This window comes from Piliocolobus tephrosceles, chromosome 20, assembly GCF_002776525.5.
Source record: "Piliocolobus tephrosceles isolate RC106 chromosome 20, ASM277652v3, whole genome shotgun sequence".
NCBI classification, from domain to species: Eukaryota; Metazoa; Chordata; class Mammalia; order Primates; family Cercopithecidae; genus Piliocolobus; species Piliocolobus tephrosceles.
Window position 1 is genome coordinate 2,008,111 of NC_045453.1, and position 17,478 is coordinate 2,025,588.

The window sequence follows — 17,478 nt, forward strand, 5'->3', positions numbered from 1 at the left end:
CAGAGGCCCTCTATGTAAAAATACTGCACAATGAAGCATCAATCTGAAGCGCAAGTCAATCCAGATGCTAAAGACCCACAAAAAGGAGAGCAAGAAATGTGTACTAGAGGTAGAACCAGAAAGGAAAGGATTAAAAAGCCATCCAATTCCCTTTGCAAAGGTCACATTAGAAAACACTGAAACTTCTGGTGGGAGAATAAAGAGGAATCATGATTATTTCATATACAAAGTTAGTAACTATGGTAACCTAAGGAAAAACAAAACAAGTCTGCAAAACAGACTATAATCTAAGTCCAGGTTATGAGAATCCAGGGAAAGAAAAAACAGTTAAAAAAAAAGACCCCAAAGTTTGTGAGTGGTTGGGGGAGATAGGACCCTCAGACTGAGGAGCTGTTCTGAGGAAGGAGCTAGACTCAGGAGATGCTACAGGAGGGGCTGTTTGTTGAGAGGAAAATTCTGGACAGGAAGAAGTATTCTCAGAATCACACTCAGCAACAGTGGGTATGACAGAATGGAAAACTGGGAGCACAGCTATTTGTCCCAGATACAAAAGTGTTATTATTTTTACAAGTCAAGGTCTCACTCTGTCGCCCAGGCTGGAGAGCAGAAGTGCAACCATAGCTCACAGTAGCCTTCAACTCCTGTGCTCAAGTGGTCCTCCCGCCTTGGCTTCCCAACATACTTCCATAAGAAGTACTTTTCAGGCCGGGTGCAGCAGCCTCAATAGTCCCAGCTTCTCAATAGCACCCAGCCTCAAAAGTACTTCTTTGCGCAGGAAGGGCCCATGGACTTACTTCATGAGAAGCTGTAGCGTGTGCTTTCACTCACGCACTCCTAGCTGCCCGGGAGAAAACAGACACATCATAATTCTCGTCCTTTACTCCAAGCAGATTGTCTAATGGGGTCTCAGCTACCTCATGGCCAGATGGAAGGAGGGGATGTGGATGATGCCAGGCACTCAGAGGCACTTGGTGAAGTAACAGGAAAAACACAGACCAGGAAACAAGGAGTTTGGGTTTAGACCCCAACTCTGACCACTGCTTCACTGGGTGGATTCTTTGTTCCAAGGAAAATACAGGGAGACTGAGGTGTGATGAAAAGATGGCTAGAACCCTGGGCAAGTCCCTGAACCTCTCTAAGCCTCAGTCTTTTTGGTACCTCAGTCTTCACATCCATCAAATGAGATAATGAAAGTATACCACGTGAGTACTGTGAATTAAGTCAGATATGAACTACATTTGGCAACATGTAAGATCTTTTTGGGGAAATGAACCACTGACCATCACCAACATCATCATTCCCACCCAACCCCAACCAAATCCTTGGAAGTCACCGATTTCAATAATCCCAGTGCTGTAGGCCATACAAGTAAGTTTTTACATATTAGGCAAACGATGAAATTTAGATCATCGAATAAAAGTGGATTATTCCATCTAAGACATCATACTTCTTAGGCTGTAACAGCTGAAACCCATGTTCTAGGTAGACCAGGCTACTCCTATTTGATCCCTCTCCCTAGGCCTGCTGCTCCCACAATCTCTGCAGGTACAATTGAAATGTGCACCTTAAGGCTAGCTGCAATGCCAATCTATCTTACACTCACCTGATTTCCCAGTAAATTCCCTCTTCTGACGAGCCAAGGCCCTAGTATCATATTTTTATTTTAGTTTTTGTTAAATTATACCAGATATCCTGGTTAGCAATCTATGGCTTAACTCTTCTACTTAACCCTGAGAAATACTGGCACATTCTGCAGATGTTTTGAGGTCGGGGGACTAGATTTCTTACTCAGTCTTCCGGCCTCCCCAGGGAGACCTGCAGTCATTTCCAAGGTGTCTGTGCATCGAGGAAGGGAAAGTAACGAAACTTTAGGGGATTACTGAACACTAGTTCCAAAAAGACACCAATTCCCAAAGAACCGAAGTATCACTGCGGTCCACCAGTCAGAACAGGACTGATGGAGGGCAGGTGATCCATAGTTTTAGCTCAGGCCCATCTCACAGTGGGCCCCCGACCCCACCCACAACTGTGAGTATTCCCCCAGTTTCAGGATATATAATTGGAATAGACATATGCAGCAACCACTAAAATCCCCACATGAAATTCAGTTTTTTGAGCTCAGAGGAACAAATAAAATTTACTTAAGTTTTATAATTCCCTTGTCTGGTATAATCTGACAGTTCTGTAAGATTAATAAGAGTTACAAATTTAGCTTACTTCCCAGAGAGGGAGAAAACAGGCAGGTTATTTGGCCATAGTAAAGATTTGAGGTAAATTAGCCTGTGAAAGCCTACTGGGTTCCAGGTACTATTTTGAAAGTTTATTATGTGAGCTGTCTCATCTTACCAGGTACCGTTTTACAGGTGGGGCAACTAAGGCTGAGAAAGGCTTCAGAGTCTGCCCAAGGGCCCTGCCATGAGTAACTGGGGAGGATAGGAGATAGCCCCCACAGCAAGTCCCCCCCCCCCCCCCGACCATGCTGTCCCCCAGCTCACAGAGGGCTAAAAAGTATACTTCCAAGAGAGCCAGGCCTGCCTTTGGGGACAGTTTTACTACCTTTCCTTCATGTCTGACAGTCAGGTGACCATAATATAAATTAGGTATTTCAAAACATATCCTATGCCAGTTCATGGGGAGAGAAGATGCTTAAACTCAAGAACAAAACCAAGCAGGTGTCTCGCATCGCATTAGTCATGGAAATTGATCAGTAGTGCTGAAGCTCCCAATAAAATATGGCTTGCTTCACTGAAAAACGTGAGGCCAGCAGGCTCAGCATAAGGACAAGCCAGTAGGAGCTTTGGAAAGACAGGCACTTCCTGGAAAGAAACACAAAATGCTCTGGATTTTACAAGCCTATCCTTAAGGCTCCTCCAGAAGTTAGATTTCCAGGTTTTAGTCAACGCCACTTAAACAATTTCTGAGCACACACTGCTCTTGAGACACAGAGGTGTGGTGAGATGAGGGGCACCCCTGCCCTTACATAGACTTCTGGTCATTAGAAGCAGAATGACTACAGCTGTAAGAACTAGGAAGCAGGCCCAGATCTGCCAGGAGTCGGGAGAGAAGCTGGGATGAGAGGAAGGCAAGCTGAGAATAACTGCGAGAGGCCTTGCAGCTGCGTCTCCCAGGATGAGGGGAGTGGGCACAGGAGCACGGGGGTGTGCTCCAGGGACACAAGCAGTCTGGGTAATCACAGAAGAGTTCCAGTGAATGTCCCGGAACGAGGCTGGAGCTCTTCTAAGGCGGATTTAGACTCCAAGAAATGGGAAGTGACTGAAAGTTCTTAATATATTTTATTTATTTACTTATTTTGAAACGGTCTAGCTCTGTTGCCCAGGCCGGAGTGCAGCCAATCACAGCTCACTGCTGCCTCTATATTCTGGGCTCAAGGGGGCCTCCCGCCTCAGCCTCTCGAGTAGCGGGGACTACAGGCATGCGCCACCATGCCTGGCTATTTTTTTCTATTTTTTGTAGAGACAGGTTCTCCTTATGTTGCCCAGGCTGGTCTTCAACTCCTGGGCTCAGGCAATTCTTCCACCTCAGCCTCCTTAAGTACTGGGATTATAGGCATGAGCCACCACGTCTGGCCACTGACGTATTTTAGAGATATGTTGCTTATAGAATCTACAAATCACCAATTTCAAGACATACCATTTAAGTAAGCCATATAGGCTGCTGACAATACTATGGACACACCACTGACTAAGTCAACCTCTGATTTCAGAGACGTTAAATTGTGAAAAAGCATATATTCGACAATGAAACAAGTTTCTTACGGAGGCACGAGGGGTTGGCGACAGGAGACAGACTAGCGGCCGGCTGACTTATCAAGAGGCTCTGAAACCCGGTGAAGTGAGGGCTGGCAAGGGAGGAGGTGAGAAGAGGACATGAAAGGTCTTAGAAGTTTAGAATAAAATTTAATAACTTGTCACATAAGACAGAAAGGAAGAATTCAGAGTATCTATTCAGATAGTAATTACATTTCCTCTCATAGGTGAGGAGACTCAGGAGCAGAAGATTAAGTAACTTGCCTCATTGAGGGCAGGACCTTGAGTTTCATAGCCTAGATTCTCAGCAGAAGCACTGCAACTGCCTCAGTGCCAGCAGCAAAATCGCACACCTGGATGTGCTAGTTCCCACAGTGGACTCTGATGCATGTCCCCAAGAGTTTACTGTTCATCCAGTCCCTCGTGATGGTCCAACCACACAACATGCAGATTTGTCTTTCAGCAGAGGAATAATTAGGACTTTGACTTATGCACACTAGGATGACAGCAATTTAGCAATACATACAGAAGTCTTAAAAATGCTCGATCCATTTGAAACAAAAATCCCACTTGAGGAATTTATTCCAAAAGTGTCAAAAAGACACAAACAAGCCTCCCCACCCAACAAAAAAAACACACACCAAACACTAGAAACACTCAGAACTGGTATGCCATACAGAGTAAGTCAAAGTGGAGGACTGGAAAACGACTGTCCAAGAATGAGAATGAGTAACAGTTAACTATGGTAATACCAATTGGCTAAAAGTTTTAAAGTATCATTATACTTCAACAAAAGTTCACTTAAAACGTCAAAAGAGAAAGTCACATAGCATGTAATAAGCAAGTTTTAATGTGAAGGGGGAAAAAGGCAGAATATTAAGTTATGTCTAAGAAAAAGGATTAGAGGGAACCCTGAAAAATGAAGTTTGAATAAATTATGACCATAGCCATCCCTGTTTAATTAGGAGTTGTATGAACATTAAAATATTTTAGTTAAAGAGCTGGCTCAGGTGAAGATCTGTCCTGAGAAGCTAAAGACACAGACCCACCCTGGCACGTCTTCCCAAAGAAATATGAGCATGTGGACCAAGAATTGGTCCCATTCTCAACGATTTTGGGCTATGTCATTATAAAGAGGCTGGGTACCACAGCAACACCACAGGGTGTGTCCAAAGTACTTCCTAAGATTAACAGACTTGTTAATCTGTCTGGGCAAAACAGTGTCCAGAAGAGGATAAGAGTAAACCCACCGGCCGGACAGGGGCTGTAAAGCCAGCCAAGCCTGGGGTCAACATTCCCTCTACTACTTGCCCCCCGACCCCCCAATTACCTAGCTATATGATCCTGGGCAAACTTCTTAGGACACTAAGAATCTGTTTAGTTTTTTATAAATTGAGAAGAAACACCTACATCACTGGACTGCTCTAAGGCTTAACTGTGACATACAAAGCACACTGAAAGGTTGCCTGGACACCAGAGCAGACTGCTACTGGGTGTGAATTATGCTAATGTCTCTGGATACCACTGGCAGCTGTCCAATAGTTATAAGGCAGCCTGTCAAGAACACGGACACTGGAAAGAGCATCTGGATGTAAACCTAGGCCCTGACCTTTCTCTAGTGTTGTGCTGGACAAGCAACTTGACCTTGATGGATATTGATTTTCTTGTCTGTAAGAACAAGTTATAAAAACAACTTTACAGTGGCGATAATTAAATGAGAAAAGGAATACGAAAATACTATGAAATGCTAGCTATTACTACTTGGAACATTACAGGGGTTTGTTAAAATGTAGAATCCACCAGCCAGGCAGAGAGTTGGGGCACCTCTAATCCATGGCAGTCTGGGCTCAAGTATCTCTCTCCATATGTATGGGCCTTGCCACACACCTAAGCCTCAGCTCTTGCCAGGGTTGTTTCTGATTTACCCTTTTACAACTCATCCTTCCTTTCCCCAGATTTAGTCCACATCCCTGGCAGCTGATTCCCTCAGAGCACCTCTTACAGGCTGCAGTGAAGTAACATCTGTTGTACTGTAACCATCTCTTCCGTTAGACTGGGCACTCACAGTGGAATGAAATCAAGTCTCTGGGTTCCCCATGGTATATCACATGCATACCTAGGTGGTCGATAAGAGAGTGAAATAAATCAAGATAAAAGTTATGAGCTGGAGAGGTGTAAAAAGAGAAAGAACATAGAAACTAGTAGTAGGGTATGCAGAATACACAAGTTAAAGACAACTAGGTCAGAATCCAGAATTTAGAAGTCACTAAGGAGGGTTCCTAGCCATAAAGATACCAGCAAAGGCCACATTTGAGGTGAAAATGAACAGACTACTTCAAGTTCTACTTAGGAAGCACTCCTCGAGAGTTTACACTAAGACCGACCTTACCCAATGCAACCCCAATTAACCAAAGCTGTTAATTAAGGAAGGGCTGCTTCTATCTCCTGAGGCTGGTACCTAAAATCCAATGCACATAAAAAGCAGCGGGTCAGGAGCAAGAAGTCTGTGTGGTTGCCCCAAGTCATTCAAGGGTAACGCAGAGAGCAGGTGGGGTTCCTGGCAGCTGAGACTCACAGAATGAACCAACAGAAATCAGCAGTGCCACAAGCACTGATCAATATACAACTAAAAACAAAGAGGAGCCATTAGTTTCTTTTTTTTTCTGTCACCCAGGCTGGAGTGCACCGATGTGAACTCAGCTCACTGCAACCTCTGCCTCCCAGGTTCGAGCGATTCTCCTGCTTCAGCCTCCCGAGTAGCTGGGACTATAGGCGCCCGCCACCACGCCCGGCTAATTTTTTGTATTTTTAGTAGAGATAGGGTTTCACCACTTTGGTCAGGCTGGTCTTGACCTCCTGACCTAAGGTGATCCGCCCACCTTGGCCTCCCAAAGTGTTGGGATTACAGGCATGAGCCACCGCGCCCGGCCTGAGCCATCAGTTTCTGAGTAAAATATGATTATGCCCATTTTACAACCAAGAAAAACAGAAGAACCTAGAACTTAAGCTACCTGTCCCAGCAGTACCCCACAGCTGTTAAGAAAGCATACTCAAGTTTGAATGTCGGAGCTTGAATCCTGACTTGGTTACTTGCTCAGCTGTTTTACATTGGGCAATTTCATTAACCTTGGTACCTCACTTGCCTCACCTGTGAAATGAAGCTAATCATGGTATTGACTTCACCTGATATACATAACAACCTGCAAGTTTCAACTCTTATTTACAGGGTGAAATTGGGACTAAAACCTTCTGACTCTGAGTCTAGCATTCTATTGTATTGCGTTAACTTACATTTCCCCAATGCCAGCCAGTTCTCTGCCTCTTGACCTGGGGGCTCTCTAAACTCCAAGACCCAAGTCACAGAAGAGGATTAAGGGTTGCTTTCTAACGGCCGGGGAGGGAATGGCCTTGCTCTGCTCTGAAGATTCCCTAGGCACTCAACAAGTTGGGGAAGTTTGCAGGCTGAAAACCTATCTACTGCTAAGACCCTGGTCTCTCCTATACTATTACAGTTCCTCCCTCAGTTAGTTCCTTCCCCTGCTTCCCCCAATGCCCCTAACTAAACTCCCAGAGAACTGTACTGTTTTCTAGGATGCTACCACTTGTGACCCTGCATTATGTTCATGTGGGCATGAGTCCTCTGCATGCCTCATGGAGAACTCTGCATAGCTTCTTATAGTAGCCTGGCTCAAAGCCACTTGGTGTGCAGGCAATGTTACTTTCCAAGGCCTCGGTTCCCAGCCACCTAAAGGCATCAACATCAAACAATTGGTAAAGAACAATTCGTGTCTTATCAAGTTGAGTGTAAGCTAGGTTCCCAGCTCTTCCAAACTTCTAACTATTCTGTTGTATGAGTCTTGAGAGTTTGTCCTGGATTTGTGTGTGTGTGTGCATGTGTGTGTGTCCTCACTTGCTATTTTTTGGAAGAATCAGTGTGTGCCTTAGAGCAACAGAATTTCTAACTGACAATGACTCAGGCTTGCCTGCTGTCTAAGTGGCAGTAATCTTGAACCTTGATTTAGGCACATTCAGGACAGGCATTCTAGCAATGGAAAACAAGGGGATAAAAGCAAACTGCTGATGCCTTCACTCCTCTCTTTATGTGAGAAGTATTTCAAAGTTAAAAACATGGGCACCAACCCTTCAACCAAATAATTTACAGGATTGTAAATGTGGTTTTAAAAAGCCTGGGAGGCTGGTTTGAGTGCTATCACTAACTCATTGTGGATAAAGTTTTGTCCCTTTTCTAGGCTTCAGTTTCCTTCCTTGTGAAACAGGCAGCCCAGGTCACACATCTACGACCTCTTTCTATTCCTCCAAAGCTTCTGCTGTCTTAACGCTTCTGGGCAGCACATGTTTGGTCTGTGCACAGAACGGAAGAAGACAATGCATTTAAGTCTATCAAACAAAATGGGGTAAGACCAAAAACAGCATTTCAAGACATTTCTCTTTTTCATACTGGATTATTTTATTAGCCAAATAGTGAAACGGACTCACTTTGTCTCTTCACCTATCCACAGTCCTAGGCACTCTACTTTCAAGCCCACCTTCTCCCTAACTCCTGATTCTCTTTCCTCTTAATTCTTGTACAAAGCCCTTGCTAATGAGTTGACTGGTCATTTCCTCCAGTGATCTTGAATAGCATTTAAGTCTTCCTCCAGCTCTCAAACTTTTCAAATGTAAGTTCCTTTGGGGCAAGGGGTGGTGTGTTTTGCTTTGCTTTTTTTTCTTTCCCTTCCAATACCACAGCAGGGACTCAGCATTAGGTTTAGTTGAGACTTCAAGACAGATTCACACTTTTTGGCCTGTTTCAAAATCATTCTGAATTTTAGGAGGCAGGGTCAAGGGTGACTGCAAAGGACTTTTCTGTTTAATGAGAGAGCTGAACCAGGTTATCTCCAGGACTCCTTCCAGTTCTAACATTACTGGGTGGTATTTGCATGTGTAAACCCAGGGTCCCAGGACAGATCAAGACCCCTAAATTTTGGAATCCAGAATAAGGAAAGTTTAACTTCGAGTAATTTTGGTCTCTGTCCTCTATTTTAATATTAAGAAACAAAAACGATTACCTATTTACTACTTGAAAAATCAACACATTGCAAGTAAGCTTGAATGTCATTTTCATAAGCAGAAACAATGCACATTTTCTTCACTGCTCTGTCTCTGAGCCCTTAACACCGTAGAGGTTCAAATATTTTCAATACAACAATCAACTGAAAGGGACGGATCCAATCTAGTATGTGGCCTAAAGCAAAAGATTTCATTCTTCTAGGTCTCGGTTTTAGTTCGCAAAGGGAGGATGAAAACACCAGTGTTTCTGTCAACTTGGTGTGCCTGACAACACAGAAAATAAGGTGTGTTCTATGGTGAAACAAGTTTGGGAAACTTGAGCAAGAACAATGTGAATCTTGACGTGGTTGAGGTAGAAAAGTACAGAACATGGTGTGAACTTATATGAGGCAGTGAATTCCTCCCTATGTGGAGCACCTGCTGACATTAACAGTTTGCACAGTGACCCTATGTACCTAACGTCATAGGTACATACTCACTATCTTACAATAAAGGAATGCTCCTCACAGGGTTCAAACAATTTGCTCCATGTTTTGTGCAGTCAGTCCTGGGATGAGCCAGGGGGTCTAACCCCAAAGTCCATGGTACTAACCACTATGCTATGCTGCCATGGGTCACTTTGGAATTTTGACCAATTCTTCGGGTGAGGAAAGTCTACATAGTATTTATGTGTTGATAGAGTAGGCAAGAGCTTCAAGCTGAGGTTGAAGGTTCGAGACTGGCATCAATGAACTGAGGACACAGGAATAAACATTTGGCAAAGTGAAGTCCAACATCCCAAGGCAGTCTTGTAGTAGGAAGTCCCGGTAGAGGACAAGACTGGGGAAAGTCTGAGAATAGAAGGACTTCAAAATAAGTGATGCACTCCTAGAATATGGGTAAGATAAAAGAATATCCTAGGGAGCCTTTTTTTTTTTTTTGAGACAGAGTCTTGCTCTGTCTCCCAGGCTGGAGTACAGTGGCGCCATATCGGCTCACTGCAAGCTCTGCCTCCCATGTTCACGCTGTTCTCCTGCCTCAGCCTCCCGAGTTGCTGGGCCTACAGGTGCCCGCTACCACACCTGGCTAATTTTTTGTATTTTTAGTAGAGACAGGGTTTCACCGTGTTAGCCAGGATGGTCTCCATCTCCTGATCTCGTGATCCGCCCGTCTTGGCCTCCCAAAGTGCTGGGATTACAGGCCGTGAGCCACCGCGCCCGACCTTTTTTTTTTTTGAGACAGGGTCTTGCTCTGCCGCCCAGGTTATAGTGCAGGATCATAGCTCACTATAGCCTCAATCTCGCAGGCTCAAGCGATCCTCCGGCCTCAGCCTCTCGAGCAGCTGGGACTATAAGCCTGTGCCATCATGTGCGGCTATTTTTTTTTCTATTTTTTGTGGAGACCAGGGTCTCATTTTGTTGCCCAAGCTGTTCTCAAACTCCTGGGCTCAAGCCATCCTCCCGCCTGGGCCTCCCAAAGTGCTGGGATTACAGTCATGAGCCATCGTGCCCTGCTGGAAGTCTTTTCAAAACAAAAACACTCACCCTGGGGAGAGGGTGGGCTTCTCAGAATAGATGGGGCAGGGAAGGCCTTTATACAGTTACACATCTATTTAAAGGACTCCAGGTGATACTGATCCACATTTCCAACTCCACTGTCAAACAACTGACTTGCAATGGGACTAAGCATTCTCTTGGGAAAGAGACTTCCTACTACAAGACTGCCTTGGGATATGGGACTTCACTTTGCCAAATGTTTATTCCTGTGTCCTCAGTTCATGGATGCCAGTCTCGAACCTTCAACCTCAGCTTGAAGTTCTTGCCTACTCTCTCAAGCTTTAAGCTGTGCAAAAGCGCCAAACAAGGTTTTAGGAAACCACCTTCTCCAAACTCACCCCAAATACTACCCATTATTAAAAGTTCATCCTCAGGGTACGGAAACAGCATTACGCCTTTGAAAGGATCCAGGCCTTGAATCAAGACAGATCTGGGTTCCCGTCACTTAAGCTCTGAGAAATATAAGGAAACCAGGAGTCCAGTCTAACTTCTCTTTCAAGTGGATTAACCCTGATCAAGTTATTTGTTCACTTCTAAGTCTTAGTTTCTCTATTTATAGAAAGAGGATAGAACCTACTTTTGAAGTTATTACCCAAAAATTATTTCAGCACTAAGACCACAGCTGGGACTCGGATTAGTAAACTTGCTTCCCCTGGATCCTCCTGCCTCAGAAAGTCTCCTCAAACTTTCTACTGCCCCTCTCCTCCTCTCCGAGCAGACACTTAGCTACCGGCAGTATGAAAAAGGTTTGTAGGTGCTGAGTAGTTAGGATGAACACATTCCCTAACTGCAGTTAAAACCCGGAAACTAAGATAATTAGTTCTTCCAGGACTGCAAGACCTCTTGCCTCAATGAACCCCATTTTCCTTTTAAGTTAAAACCATTTGCCAGCCAGCCTCTGAGGTTAAAAAGATTAAGAATGTAAAACGGAGAAAAAAGATGTTGGATGCTTTGTTATGTGACAGCTCTCAAGGCCACCTGTGAGGGCTGTCAGCCTGCAAGCCTCAGAGGACCAAGCCAGAAAACCGTCAGTTTGCTTGGCTGCCTGGGATGAAGGGCTGGGGGCCTCAGAAGAAGAGGCAGACGAGGAAGCCACAAGAGTTTGGGGGTTGGAGCTGGAGGGTGTCAGGAAACTTGGGAAAGCAAGACAGGGAGAGGGTGTGGGTGGGTCCAGTAAAGTTTTTTCTTTTTGTTTGTTTTGGGAGGGAAACAGAGAGGTCCTAGGGGGTGAGGGGGCTCTGCAGTTTTGCTACTAACTGAACCCAACCCCTCCTCCACTCCTCGACGGACCTTAAAAATAGAAGACGTTTAATAACCAGAGCTCACAAATATTGAGCAGTTATTAAGTTAATGGTTAGCACTTAAACGAGCTCTTGTTATGGAAATACCAGCCAACGTTAGGCTCGGGGACTGATCCTGGGACCTGAGAAGAGAGAGGGCCGAAAGCCTGGAACCAGCAAAGGAGGGTGTGTCTGGGCACAGGGTGACAGGGACCAGGTCTGAGGCCTAGAAGAGCCGGGAACAGTGTGGGTCAAGCCGTCCGGGGAGCAGGGGGTCCAGGCCCTGCGTGGGTGGAGAGGCCCGCGGTGTTCCTACCTTTCAGTGAGGTCTCCACCAAGCGCAGGTAAAGCTGCGAGCTCTTGTTGCCGTGACTCATGCGCTGGGCTAGCCCGTTGCGCTGCAGGACGCACTCCTCAAACTGCACGACGTTCTGGTGGCGCCGCTTGAGGCTGGTGAGGGCCCAGAATTCAGCCAGCGCCAGCTCCACGTTCTCGGGGGCGTCGCAGCGGATCTTCTTGACCGCCACCCGGGCCCCGCTGCGCCCGGCCACTGCCTCATAAACCACGCCGTAGCTGCCGCGCCCGATCTCCGCCAACAGGCTGTAGCGCGGCCGCGCGGACCCGCCACCGCCCTCCGGCCGTCGCCGCGCCAGGAAGGCCTCGCCCGGGGCCTCGGCCGCCACCGGATCCATGGCCTGGGCCGCCGCCGCCGGCCTCAGCTTCGTGCTGGGCGCCCGCGGCACTGGGCTTCGCCTTTTCCGCTCCGGGCTTTGTGTACCTCTGCGGGCGCCGTCCTTCCCCGTTTCCATGACTGCGGACGGCGGGGGGAGCAGCAACGGCGCTGCCCGGGCCCCCCCTGCCTCATCCCTCCGTCCGGCCCTGGGACGCGGAAGAGCGGGACCTTGGATTGTGACCTGCGGGCGAAAGAATCGGTTAAACGACCAGGCCGAAGCGGGGAGGCCACGAGCGTAGGCCGCGGGGCGTCCCACCTCCTCCTCCCCCGGCCGCCGCGGCCCCTTTAAGACGGAAGCCACCACTGCTGATTGAACGGGGGAGGGGAGGGGAAAGCGGGAAAGACGGAACCACTGGGCAGCGGATCAGAGGGGGAACCGGAAAGAAAAGCAAAAACTCTCCGCTCTCTCTATTAGCTTGTCATGTAGCGATAGGAAAAAGAAGAGTCAGCAAGCTTCACGCCTTCTGAAAACCGCCTTAGGACGCGATTTGGCCGGCGGAAATCTTTTTCTTTGCCTGGCCCCCTCCGTGACGCCCCTCCCCGCGCCCCGCCTTGTGTTCGCCCGGGTGTAAACAGTCCATTGAATTAAGCCCTAGCGGAGCCCAGCGGACCGACCCAAGTCCCCGAGGGCGGCGGGTAGAACGGACTGGCTCAAAAGTTCGGCTTCTCGGAGCGCGACCGGCCGAGGACCCGATTTCCCTTACCAAGCGCTGAGGCAGTGGCAGTAACTCCAACCTCTGCGCTGGTCTTAAGTCCTCGAACGGCGCCCTTACCTGGCCCGCGCACCTCCACTTCCGGGCGGCCCGTTTCCCCCCTGAAGCCCCTGCCTGGGGATGGTCCGCTCCGGGCCTGGGCTGCCTCCGGTACGGAGCAGCGCGGTAGGTGGTGGCTCGAGCCCGGCGTGCAGCGGGTCCTTCTGCTGCCGCGGCGCTCGCTGGGGAGGCCCAGGCTCCTAGGCTCCCGTGGCTTTCCACGTGTTCGCGCCAGCTGAGCCCTTTACATAACCTCTTTATATAAGCTGCACCTCCCGCTGGCGCCCGGGCCAGCGGAGACTCCTGGTGGCCCATCCCCCGGGAGGCCAGCCGAGTGAGTCCTGCACCGCCCGGTCCTGCCAAGGTCGACGGAGCAGCCGCAGCCGAGCGCACCGGCACGCCTTGCCGAGACCCAATCACCAGCGAGAACACCCAGCCAACAAAAAATAGGCGCCAAATTCCCGTGATCCGCGGCGGGCTCCGGGTCTCCGCAGCGGCCTGCGCATCACCACCCCTTCTCGCCTGACCTGCGTGAAGACCAACCGTCCGCAGTAGGCGTCTAATAAATACTGATTGGGTGATGTCTTGATCGTTTGATTCATACGTCGCGCCTGGGAACCTCAGGGACTGGGTTGGAATCCCGACCTTCCCTTCTACCAAGACAGTTATCTTGTGCAAATCATTGACCCACCCTGAGCATCCGTTTCTCTGAGGAGCCATTAAGAATGGGTCTTAATTCTCAGGAATGATAGACCCAAATGAAATACCTAGATGGACGCTAATTGGTGTGGGACTGAGTGCTAGTACTCAAAGCTCCATTTAGGCACAGATTTTTGAATATTTTGTTCTGTACTTTGTATTCCGATGTAGGCCTAGTGGGTGCCCAGTGTTTATTAACTGAATCTACGGATAATTATTGAACACCCATAATGTGCTAGGCACCATTCTAAGTCGCTGGGCAAGTCTAAGTCTAATAGGCATTCTAAGTCTAGTAGACAAGGCAGTTTCTGCCTTGGTTGAGGTTCTGTGCCACTGCAGGAGACAAACCACATGGGTGGCCTTGGGCAAGTTAATCAACCTTCTTGTGTGTTTGTTCCTCACCTGTAAGAAGATTCATAGAGGTTATACAGGTAAAGCACTTAGGACAGCCTTGCACACGATGTTAAATATTATTAAATAAATGCACAGGATAATTCTTGCCAGTGGTAAGTGCGATGTAGGAAAAGAATGGGCTAAAGAGTACTCACTGGGGACAGGCCATTTCTGATAATGTATTTGGTCGCTGAAAGCTTCTAACTGTTTTTGTGATTAAATTTCAAATTTACACGTAAATTTCAAGAATCGTAAAGATCATATGCTTTTCCACTAGAATAACAAATTGTTATATTTTGCTGCATTTCCATATCCTCTCGTATGTGTGTATATATACACAAATACATGTTGTGTGTGGATATCTATATGGTATATACCCCAAAAGAAAGGAAATCAGTATACGGTATATAGATGCTCACACACACACACACACACATATAACATATATTTTTTACTACATCGTTTTAGAGTTTCCAACATCAAGTTCCTTTATCCGAAATATTTGTGTGTGTTTCCTTAAAAAAAGACATTATCTTGCATAATCTCAGTACAGTGGTCAGAAATCAGGAATTTTAACAATTATACAATTGTTTAATACACTCCATCCATATTTAAATTTTGCTAATTGCCCCAATAGTGTCCTTTATAGCTATTCCCCAGGATCCAATTCAGTATCACACGTTGCACTGAATTGTCAGGCCTCTTTAGTTTCCTTCAAACTGGAAGGGCAGTTAGTTATCCAGCCTTGCTTTGTCTTTCATGAGCTTGACATTTTTGAAGAGTACTGGCGAGGTATATTGTAGAATGTCCCTAAATTTTTATTCATCTGATGTTTTCTTATGATTAGATTCAGAGTATCCATTTTTCTCTCCTCCCCACTGCCACCCACCCATCCCGTGCTATTCTGAGAAGGTGTGCATTTTTTGGCAGGAATGCTACTGAAAAAAGTTGCCACCTCAGGGCCTTTCATCAGGAGGCACACGACATTGTGTTTGTCCCCGTATTCCGTATTCCGGGTGTTAACTTCCATCCTTTGGTTGAGGTGGTGTAGGGGGAGATACACTCCACCATAAAGTTACAATTTTTCCTTTTGTAAGTATTAAGTATTCTGTGGAAAGATATTTTGAGACTATTTAAATATCCTGTTCTTCAGACTCTTACCCACTGGTTTTAGAATTCATGGTGATTCTTGCTTGAAACAATTATTATGATTGCAAAATGGTGATCAGAAGGTCTTTTTAACCATGACCATTAACCATCCCTACCCTCCCCTATCCTCATTCCCCCTCCACCCTTCCTAGCCTCTGGTAACCGTCATTCGACTCTCTATCTCCATGGGTTCAATTGTTCTGATTTTTAGATCCCACAAATAAGTGAGAACGTGTGGTGTTTTTCTTTCTGTGCTTGGCTTATTTCACTTAACATAGTGATCTCTAGTTCCATCCATGTTGTTGCAAATGACTGAATCTCATTTTTTTTAATGGCAGAATAGTACTCCATTGTGTGTAAATTCCACATTTTCTTTATCCATTCATCTGTTGATGGACGCTTAGGTTGCTTCCAGATCTTGGCTACTGTGAACAGAGCTGCAACAAACACAGGAAAATCGAAATACTAATTTCCTTTCTTTTGGATATATACCCAACAGTGGGATGGCTGGATCATATGGTAGCTCTATTTTTAGTTTTTTGGGGAACCTCCAAACTGTTCTCCATAGTGGTTGTACTAATTTGCATTCCCACCAACCATATATGTTCTCCACATCCTTGCCAGCATTTGTTATTTCCTCTCTTTTGGATATAAGCCATTTTAACTGGGATGAGCTGATACCTCATTATAGTTTTGATTTGCATTTCTCTGATAATTAACAATGTTGAGCACCTTTTCATATTTCTGTTTGCTGTTTGTATGTCTCCTTTTGAGAAATGTCCGTTCAAATGTTTTACCCATTTTTAATTGGATTATTAGACTTTTTTCCTATAGAGTTGTTTGAGCTTTTGATGTGTTCTGGTTATTAATTCCTTGTCAGATAGATAGTTTGTTAATATTTTCTTCCATTCTGTGGGTTGTCTCTTTGTTGATTGTTTTCTTTGCTGAGCAGAAGCTTTTTCAACTTGATGTGCTCCCATCTATCCATTTTTGCTTTGGTTGCCTATGCTTATAGAGTATTACTCAAGAACTCCTTTCCCAGACTGATGTCTTGGAGTTTCCCCAGTGTTTTCTTATAGTAGTTTCACAGTTTGAGGTCTTAGATTTAATTCTTTAATCCATTTTGAGCTGATTTTTGTATATGGCAAGAGATAGAGTTCCAGTGCCATTCTTCTGCAGATGGAGATCCAGTTTTCACAGCACCATTTATTGAAGAGGTTGCCTTTTCCTCAGTGTATGTTCTTGGTACCTTTGTTGAAAAAGAGTTCACTGTAGGTATGTGGATTTGTTTCTGGGTTCTCTATTCTGTTCCAATGGTTTATGTTCCTGCTTTTATTCTGTACCATACTGTTTTGGTTACTGTAGTTCTGTAGTATAATTTGATGATTTAAAGTCAGGTAATGTGATTCCTCCAGTTTTGTTTTTTTTGCTTAGGGTAGTTTTGGCTATTCTGGGTCTTTCATGGTTCCATTTAAATTTTAGGATAGTTTTTTCTATTTCTATGAAGAATGTCGTTGGTAGTTTGATAGGGCTTGCATTGAATCTTTAGATTGCTTTGGGTAGTATGGACATTTTAACCAATATTGATTCTTCCTATCCATGAACATGAAATATCTTTCCATTTTTTATGTGTCCTCTTCAATTTCTTTCATCAGTGTTTTATAGTTTCCATTATAGAGATCTTTCATTTCTTTAATTCCTAGGTATTTAATTTATTTATGGCTATCATAAATGGGATTGCTTTTTAAATTTCTTTTTCAGATTGTTCACTGTTGGCATATAGAAATGCTACTGATTTTTGTATGTTGATTTTGTATCCTGCAACTGTACTGAATTTGCTTATCAGTTCTAACAGTTTTTTGGTGGTCTTTAGATTTTTCCAAATATAAGATATAATATGCAAACAAGGATAATTTGACTTTTTCCTTTCCTATTTGGATACCTTTTATTTCTTTCTCTTGCCTGATTGCTCTAGCTAGTACTTCTAGTACTGTGTTGAATAACAGTGGTGAAAGTGGGCATAATTATTGTATTCCAGATCTTAAAGGAAAGGCTTTCAGTTTTTCCCCATTCAGTATGGTACTAGCTGTGGGTTTGTCA

General features: G+C 45.4%; 1 protein-coding gene across 1 annotated transcript in view; it reads right to left on the reverse strand.

Annotated features, from left to right (window-relative positions):
- STK35 (serine/threonine kinase 35) overlaps positions 1 to 13,713 on the reverse strand; it is a 47,490-nt gene extending 33,777 nt beyond the window's left edge. Inside the window, exons 1-2 of the mRNA XM_023220315.2 lie at positions 13,159 to 13,713; positions 11,969 to 12,566 (exon numbers count right to left, since the gene is read on the reverse strand). Of these exons, the coding sequence (XP_023076083.2) occupies positions 11,969 to 12,566; positions 13,159 to 13,452 (892 nt within the window). The 5' untranslated portion in view covers positions 13,453 to 13,713. The remainder of the gene's footprint in view (positions 1 to 11,968; positions 12,567 to 13,158) is intronic.
- Positions 13,714 to 17,478: the final 3,765 nt, after the last annotated feature.